The sequence below is a fragment of the Suncus etruscus genome, chromosome 4 (assembly GCF_024139225.1).
Source record: "Suncus etruscus isolate mSunEtr1 chromosome 4, mSunEtr1.pri.cur, whole genome shotgun sequence".
In the NCBI taxonomy this organism is placed as follows: Eukaryota; Metazoa; Chordata; class Mammalia; order Eulipotyphla; family Soricidae; genus Suncus; species Suncus etruscus.
The window spans coordinates 167,750,783-167,760,288 of NC_064851.1; the positions used below are offsets into that span (position 1 = coordinate 167,750,783).

Consider the following 9,506-nt stretch of genomic DNA (forward strand, 5'->3'; position numbering starts at 1 on the left):
GTAACTATATAGTTGCAAAGTCACAAAACAATATTTTGGATACTTAAATTGTATTTTATGTGATTTGTGTGTCCAAAACAATATGGTCCTTGCTTCTATGTTAAAAAAAGAAAACCTGGGCCCGGAGAGATAGCACAGCAGTGTTTGCCTTGCAAGCAGCCGATCCAGGACCAAAGGTGGTTAGTTCGAATCCCGGTGTCCCATATGGTCCCCCGTGCCTGCCAGGAGCTATTTCTGAGCAGACAGCCAGGAGTAACCTCTGAGCACCACCAGGTGTGGCCCAAAAACCAAAAAAGAAAAGAAAACATGACCGTTTGTAAAAACAAATCAAAACCTCATAGACTGAACTATTTTTTTTAAAAAATAAAAATACTTTACAGTATTTCAAATACGCTGCTGCTTGCATCTATGGAAATGTTCTAGTTGACTTAACTCCTCCGTGAAAACACTTGGGAGTTCTGCTGCAAAATAATTGAGATATGAATGAATGTTATTATGTGTGGTGAGGCAAATGTGTCATAATTATATTTTATTTTATTTTAATATATTTAAACATTTTGACTACAAATATGATTGTAGTTGGGCTTCAGTCATGTAAAAAACACCCCTCTTCACCAGTGCAGCATTCCCATCACCAATATCCCAAATCTCCCTCCTCCCCACCCCACCCCTGCCTATACTCTTGACAGGCTTCCTACTTCCCTCATTCATTCACATTGTTATGATAGAATTTTATTTGGTGTGTTTTACCTTTCTAAAAGTTAATTTTCATTCAAGTTATACTGTTAAATGTTTGAGAGTACAAAATCTAATTGATTGATTTCTATATTGCCTATTGCTTTGTTTTATTAGCCTGATTCTCTTTACCATTGAGTTTTATCTTCATAGAAAAGTATATTGAGAGGTACAGACTGAATTTTGGAAAGCCAACCGTGTAGAGAAAAGAGGGTAGATTTTCAGTCCTTTCTTTATACCAAAATGTACACTGTTGGCCGAGCTCCATTTCTCACACTTGGATCCTGCATACACACCAGGGTGGCTAAAATAATTAAGCTGGCAGGTTGCAGTGTACTGCCATATTTGGATTTACCAAAACTTTCCACAAAATAGCTACAATTTTTAAAAATTAGATCAGAGTAACATGTGAGAATAATAAGAGTACCCTTCCCGTGCAGTAATGAAAAGTCAGTAGTTTTTCATCAAGTAAATTAACATTCTTAAATACAGCTCATTGAAGTTTCACTAACGTGTTCATAGTGTGAGGTGGCAGTAGATTTTAGCTCTTTCTTGCTGGGCAAATGAGAGCAGTTTGAGAAAGGAACTCCAGGCCCAGGAATTCTGTCTGATGGGAATGCTCTTCCTGGCCAGTGACTGCTACTCCTACAGTGTCCTGCAGAAACGGCCTCTCTGAACTAGGGTGACATGGCTTTCTAAGCACCTAGAAACTAGATTATAACAAACAAGCACTGCTCCTAACATGGTAATCTCTACCCAATTGCTCATTTTGCAAACAGATAAAGCATTTTCCTAGTGGTGATAACCCTGCTAACAGCAATATTGATTAGTAGTGGTCCAAATACATATAATAAATACCATTAGTTTGTCTTTGACATTTTTTTACCAGTCTTCTGTTTCTTGATCCTCATGTTCCCAGGGGATGGGGTCACTGTCCTGGACATGAGGAGCTGTGTCTCTGTCTTGCCAGAATTGCTCGACATCAGGGAGGGTGGGAATCTCTGCCTTCTCACTGTTCTCTTTGCTGGTGAAGAGCGAATCCTTTTTCTCTCTCTCTAATAAGGATGTTGGGAATTCTGGGGATGGACTGTTCACTGGAGGCACTTCCAAGTTATCTGCTGGTGTTTCCTGAGATTGTGAGGTAGGTGGATGTTGTATTGTTACCCATTTCCATAAACCTTTCAAAATCTCCTTGAACTCCTCTGACATCAGGAGAAAAATAAGAGGATTTACTGAAGAGATGGAAAACATTAGGACTTGAGTCAGAGCTATAAAACCTTGTGGTGGGGCAGGATTGTCAGCTTTCAGGTGCCAGACCCACAGCCACGTCACCCATTCAGGCAGCCACAGGAGAGCAGAGGTGACAGCAAGGCTCAGCAACATCACCGTGAGTTGCTTGGAGCGCATCTGGTTTCTAAGGTTTTGAGTCTTAGATCCTTGCTTTTGACATTGGCCATAAGCTCTACAGAAATAAAAGCTGGCAGAGACTATCGGAAGGCAGAATGCTAGGAGAGGGTAGAGCTTACCAAACATTGAACTGAACTCCCTGGCCACCGCTGGTACCTCCACGAGACACATCTCCACACCTGCTTGGTGCCTGACAGTGCTAAAGAACCATTCTGGTAGTGGTAGCAGGCTAGCCAGAGCCCAGATTGCTGCCAGCACCGACCCAATGGTCCGCTTGTGGATAGATACTTGTTTGGCTGGGTCACTTGCATACATGAAACATGCTTTCGCCACTGCAACGATGGTCAGGCTCTTGGCTGCCATGCATGCGTGCATGAACCAATCTGAGGACTTGCAGACAAACCAGCCTAGATGCCAAACCTCTTTGGAATATGCTGTAGCTCGGACAGGCGCAGAAAACAGCAGCAGAGAGACGTCGGCCAGATTCAGATTCAGAATCAGGGAGTGGATCAGAGATGGTTTTCCTTTCCAGGCACTGTGAAGGAGGATGGTGATCACACACAGGTTCCCCACGAAGCCCACCAGGCAAATAGCCACCAAAAGAGCTGGAACTGTGGTTCTCCAGTCCGCGGAGTCAGAGGGCAGGTACCCCCCAGCAAAGTGGAGGCGAGCGAAGGACAAATTCATGGTCCTGTTCTCAGAGTCTGCAGAAGTAGCTGCCAACATCACCTCTTCCGCTTTCCTCTAGAGTTCACATTAGTCCTTTTCTCTTGGGCGCGGGGAAATAAATATCCTCTAGCCAGTGTCAAGTGACACTCTGGACCCACCCCTGGCTGATTCCTCTGAGTGGACTGGTTAAGAGACGGCTGCTAAGCTCTCCCTGCGCACAATAGGCTGATCCACACTGGCAGGCAGCAGTGGTGGCGCAAGATTGCCTCTCATTAGCAAGTCCAATAGCAGATTGTCAGCCCTGTGGAGTAAAACATGTAACAACCGTCAATGATAAGCGAGTAGGTACATGTGCCTGGGATATTTTCTGGGGTGGAAGATTACCCGTCCCAGTCAGGGCAATTATTTTCCACAGCCTGTTTTGACCATCTTGTGAGTCAGTATTTGGGATGTAACGACATCTCAACAGGAGGGCCCTTTTTCGATTGGGGCCACACCTGGCAATGCTCACGGCAATCCTGGCAGTGCTCAGTTGACCATATGGGGTGCCCGGGATGAACCTGAGTTAGCTGTGTGCAAGGCACTTTGCCTTAGTCATACTGTACCATCTTGCTGGCCTCAGTAGGTCTGATAACCAAGTAGTCAAGAAAGCTGCTTTTCAGAGGCAATTCCTGAATTGCTGAAAAAGGAGAAAGGCAATTACTGAAAAAGGAGAAAAGAAAATTCAAATGTAAAATTCCACACCAGTTTTCTCACTAGTTTTGACTGCTACAAGGACCCTTTCCTTGTGTGCAGGGTGCCAGCAAGTATTGATTGAGTAGTAAGGTACCCATTGCTGGAAGGGCTTCCTTCCCTTGCCACAGGGAGAAACAGCCTGTTGTTTGAATAGAGCCCTGTGAGTGTCAATGTCAAGACAGTACAGCAGATAGGGTGTTTACCTTGCATGAGATTGATCAAGATTTGATTTCTGGGTCGTGTGGGAGCTCGATTTCCAGGTTTTGGAGGAATCTCCATATTGCTTTCCATAAAGGTTGAACTAGACGGCATTCCCACCAGCAGTGGATAAGAGTTCCTTTCTCTCCACATCCCCGCCAACACTGCTTGTTCTCATTCTTTGTGATGTGTGCCAATCTCTGGGATGTGAGGTGGTACCTCATAGTTGTTTTGATTTGCATCTCCCTGATGATTAGTGATGTGGAGCATTTTTTCATGTGTCTTTTGGCCATTTGTATTTCTTCTTTGTCAAAGTGTCCATTTCTTCTCCCCATTTTTTGATGGGATTAGATGTTTTTTTCTTGTAAATTTCTGTCAGTGCCTTGTATATTTTGGAGATTAGCCCCTTGTCTGATGGGTATTGGGTGAATAGTTTCTCCCACTCAGTGGGTGACTCTTGTATCCTGGGCACTATTTCTTTTGAGGTGCAGAAGCTTCTCAGTTTAATATATTCCCATCTGTTAATCTCTGCTTTCACTTGCTTGGAGAGTGCAGTTTCCTCTTTGAAGATGCCTTTAGTCTCAATGTCCTGGAGTGTTTTACCTACATGTTGTTCTATTTACCTTATGGTTTCGGGTCTAATATCGAGGTCTTTAGTCCATTTAGATTTTACCTTTGTACTTGGTGTTAGCTGGGGGTCTAAGTTCAATTTTTTGCAAGTGGCTATCCAGTTGTGCCAACACCACTTGTTGAAGAGGCTTTCTTTGCTCCATTTAGGATTTCTTGCTACTTTATCAAAAATTAGGTGATTGTGGGCCGGGCGGTGGCGCTGGAGGTAAGGTGCCTGCCTTGCCTGCGCTAGCCTAGGACGGACCGCGGTTCGATCCCCCGGCGTCCCATATGGTCCCCCAAGAAGCCAGGAGCAACTTCTGAGCGCATAGCCAGGAGTAACCCCTGAGCGGCACAGGGTGTGGCCCAAAAACCAAAAAAAAAAAAAAAAAATTAGGTGATTGTATGTCTGGGGAACATTCTCTGAGTATTCAAGCCTATTCCACTGATCTGAAGTCCTGTCTTTATTCCAATACCACCCAGCTATACCACTCCTAGGAATATACCCTAGGAACACAAAAATACAATACAAAAATCCCTTCCTTACACCTATATTCATTGCATCACTATTTACCATAACAAGACTCTGGAAACAGCCAAGATACCCTTCAACAGATGAATGGCTAAAGAAACTGTGGTACATATACACAATGGAATATTATGCAGCCGTCAGGAGAGATGAAGTTATGAAATTTTCCCATACATGGATGTACATGGAATCTATTATGCTGAATGAAATAAGTCAGAAAGAGAGAGAAAGACGCAGAATGGTCTCACTCGGGCCCGGAGAGATAGCACAGCGGCGTTTGCCTTGCAAGCAGCTGATCCAGGACCAAAGGTGGTTGGTTCGAATCCCGGTGTCCCACATGGTCCCCTGTGCCTGCCAGGAGCTATTTCTGAGCAGACAGCCAGGAGTAACCCCTGAGCAATGCCGGGTGTGGCCCAAAATCCAAAAAAAAAAAAAAAAAAAAAAGAATGGTCTCACTCATCTATGGGTTTTAAGAAAAATGAAGGACATTCTTGCAATAATAACTTTCATACAGAAAAGAGAAAAGAGCTGGAAGTTCCAGCTCACCTCATGAAGCTCACCACAAACAGGAATGAGTTTAGTTAGAGAAATAACTATGTTTTGAACTATCCTAATAAAGAGAATGTACGAGGGAAATAGAAAGCCTGTCTAGAGTACAGGCGGGGGTTGGCTGAGGAGGAGGGAGATTTGGGACATTGGTGATGGGAATGTTGCACTGGTGGATGGGTGGTGTTCTTTACATGACTGAAACCCAAACACAATCATGTATGTAATAAAGTTGTTTAAATAAAAAATAAATAAGTAAAAATATTTATTAAAAAAATGATTTGATTTCTGACATCAGAAGTGTTCCTTGAGACAGAGGCAGTAGTTAGGCCTAAGCATCACTGTGTGGCCCCTAAATAACTAACAAATGATTCAATCAAATGATTCAATTCAAACAAAACGTTTGTCACTGAGGTGATAGCTGCTAATACCATGGGGTTATTAATACTTGAAATGCGCTTGGGCAAATGACAGAGTGAATTTGAAATGTGTTTAAAGTCACATATGATGAGTGTATCTGCATTGCATAGTACTCTTTATACCTTTGTATCTATTCTGTATCTGACTCTAACAAACACATCCCATATATTTTCTTTTCAGCATAACTCTGCATTTTTGTTGTTGTTTGTTTTGGTGTTGAGCTACACTTTGCAACGCTCAGGGGTTACTCTTCGTTCTTTGCTTAGGAATCACTTCTGGTGGTGCTCAGGGAGCCATATGGGATGCCAGACATAGATCTGGGTTTGCCGTGTACAAGGCAAGCACTCTACCCACTGTACATTCCCTCCAGTCCCTGCATTTGATAGTAAAGTAGCATAAAATGTTTAAAGAATATTGTTAAAAGTTTTAAGAATTGATTCGGAAAGACCAGAGTTATTACAGAGTACTGATCCAGGATCAGCCCTATCTGATGGTTTCTCAAGTACTGCCATTAGAGATTTCTGAACATAGAGCTAGCTCTAAGCACCACTGAGTGTGGCTCCCAAACCTAAAATTAAAAAAAAAATTGAGTTTATGTTATATATATATCTTTTAATGCATCTATTAAAATAAATTATATACGTGTAAATTTTTTGAGGTTTATGTAACATGAATTTTTTAAAATTTTATAATTATTTTTATTTTGACCAAAGTGGATTACAAACCTTTCACAGTAATATTTTTAGGCACATAGTGACATTGAATCAGGGGCATTCCCACCACCAATGTTGTCCTCCTTCCACCCCTGTTCCAAGCATGCATACCATATCCCCCTTTTTTACCCCCTGGGCTGCTAGTATAAGTAGTCTCCTCTGTGTCTAGCTTGTTATAGATTGGGTATCAATTCTGCTGTCGTTGGCTTTGGATTTGGTGTTTGAGTCTGATCATTTTTATTTCTACTTAATGCTCATATGACTGTTTGGTCTTGGTAACCTCCATTATTTCCCCCTTAATTTGTGAGTCAGAACAAGATGTGGTTCTGTTTGAAGGAAGGAAAAAGATAAAATGGGGCAAAAATCAAACAAGCAAAAAATGGGAGGAGTCCTTCTAGAGGCTATAAATATCAATTTAAGAGAAGAAAGGAAAAAAGGAAGAAAGAACATAACAACAATACAAAAACAAATCAAACTAAAACCTAAAAAGCACTACAGCAATAAAGACAACAATGGGATATAACTAGATTCCATCATTTCAACTTGCATTTAATATTTGCGTTTGGACTCCATGATGCTGGGACCTACTCCATGTTTATTCCTGGGACTGCTCAGGTGGAAGCTAGATACCAGTATGTGCTCAGTTCTTTGTATTATGTCCCTGACCCCCAACTGGCCTTTTGTGTGGCAAACTGACACAAGAAACTTTTATGCCTCAGTGTGTGTGGCAGCCCCTATGGGAAGATGACAAAGAACTCTGTCCTGACTGCAGTGTCCATTTTATAAATAATAGATGTATTATAAAACACCCATGATCTATTACAATTCATTCATTTCCTGTAATCAAAAGGCTCTTTCTTAATTTTGTCTTATTTTTCAGAAATACAAATATAATCACCTCTATGGCCAGAGGTTTTTACCTTTACTGCTATTTTACTGCTATTTTACCTGAATTGTGCTTACTCATGTCAGTGGCAGTTTCAGTGATATTACATTGGATTTCCAAATGTATGGTTACAGCTGGCAATTTTGTTTGTTTGTTTGGGTTTGGGTAATACCCGATTGTGCTCAGGGCTTACTGTTGGCTCTGTACTTGGGGATCACTGAGTTTGGGGTCCATTTTGGATGCTGAAGATTGGACCTGAGTCAATTGTATGCAAGGAAAACACTCTACCTGCTGTACTATCACTTCGACCCTACCACCAACAAATTAATTTTTCCAATTCTCATTCAAATAAATTAATATAAAAGTATCCTTTAGCTTGTTTAGACTTACAGACACAGCCGACTCTGGACCTGACCTGGCCATGAGCAGATGATGCCCCCTCGTGGTAGCTCAAATTATTAGTTGTTCAGAGGATGGGCATAAAGGCAATGTGGGATTCTAAAAGAAATTTGTGGCGGGAGATGAGCCTTCAAACAGAGTTGAATGAAGGCTTAGACATATTACTGAATGGGACGTGGGTGAAAGACTTGAGGATTTTTGGATACATGGGTATATGTAGGATATTTGGGTACATAGTGAGGAAAATAAACACAAAGATAAAAAGTGGTTTCAGAGGCTTTTTTGAGGTACCTATTAGCGAGCTTCCATCCACCATCATGCAATTGGGCCCGTCTCCCCGCTACCTCCTGCTCTGGTCAGCCTCAGCTATTCTTTGTGTCCATCTCCCAGGATGATCCCATCACTTCCATCAATAGTGGCTGTCACTGTTAAGATTTAATGGGGCTTACCCCTTGGATCTCCCTGGCTTGGGGCTTGCAGGGTAATATCCAGAGTCTGGATCGAACCCAGATATGCTCTCTAGCCCTGTGAGCTCTCTTCATGGCAATGGTTATGATTTCTTTTTTCATTTGTTCATGTCCAGCAGTGATCAGAAACTGTTCCCAGTTCAGTACTCGCTGGTTCTTCCACCAGTGCTCATGAAACATGCACCTTGCCGGGACCGAACTCAGGTCTCTCATATGAAAGGATAGTACTATAGTCTATCTGGACCCATAGTAGGGTGCTGAGAGGTAGGCAACCTCTCTTTCTTTCACTCTCTGTCTGTCTCTTCTTTTGGGCCACATTCAACAGAACTCAGGCTTACACCTGGCTCTGTACTTAAGGATCTGACAGTGCTTGGAGCAACATGTTGTGCTGGAGATTGAACCTAGATCTGTTGCATGGAAAGCAAGTTATCTACCCTCTGTACTATCTTCCCAGCCCCTCAACTTTGAACTTGATCTCTTATTTTCATAAATGATGTCAAAATAAGCTGATTCTGAAAGAGAACTGATTTTCAGGGAGCTGGTTAATTTAGATAGTAACAAGATTGTTTAGCAGTTCTTGAATTTTGGCGTAAGGATACCTATAAACGAGGAGCCAAATAAGTTTTTTCTTGTTGGTTTTGTTTTGTTTTGGGGCCACACTTACAGTTCCTCAGAACTTACCCATCTCTGTGCTCAGAGATCACTCAGGGCCAGTAAGAGGTGCCAGGGATCAAATTCAGATGGGCTATGTGCAAGGCAAGTGCTTTGCAGAAGAGAATCCAAAAGTGTGACTTGCGAGAATTCAAAGCTGAGATTGTGTGAAAAAGCTGGCCTTCCCCAACCAGAGAGCTTTCTAGGATTGAAAAGAAAGGGCCAGGTTGCTATTTGTAACCAGTGGCTGCTTTGTAGGAAGAAAACAATCTCAGTATTGCCAGACCTTCAAATAGCATTAAAATATATATATAGATACAAGCTCTGGCTTGTGCTTAGGGGACAATTCAGTGTTAGGGACAAAATCTGGGTCTCAATCAAACCTGGGCCTCTGGCCAGAGAGATAGCATAATTAATGATATGCTTGCTTTGCATGTACCAACCTGGTTTCATCCCTGTTTAATCAGGATTGATTTATAAACATAGACCCAAGAGAGATCTCTGAGCACAGCCTGATGTGGTCTCAAAACAAACAAACAAAA

At 42.2% G+C, this 9,506-nt stretch overlaps 1 protein-coding gene across 1 annotated transcript; it reads right to left on the minus strand.

Annotated features, from left to right (window-relative positions):
- Positions 1-1,558: 1,558 nt before the first annotated feature.
- Positions 1,559-2,868, minus strand: GPR151 (G protein-coupled receptor 151). The gene has a single exon (XM_049771456.1). It carries the CDS (start codon positions 2,866-2,868, stop codon positions 1,618-1,620), a length of 1,251 nt encoding a protein of 416 aa, XP_049627413.1. The 3' UTR covers positions 1,559-1,617.
- Between the last annotated feature and the right edge of the window lie 6,638 nt (positions 2,869-9,506).

Bases quoted from the DNA above. Each gene is read 5' to 3' on its own strand.
- GPR151 (XM_049771456.1), bottom strand. From the start codon at position 2,868: ATGTTGGCAGCTACTTCTGCAGACTCTGAGAACAGGACCATGAATTTG.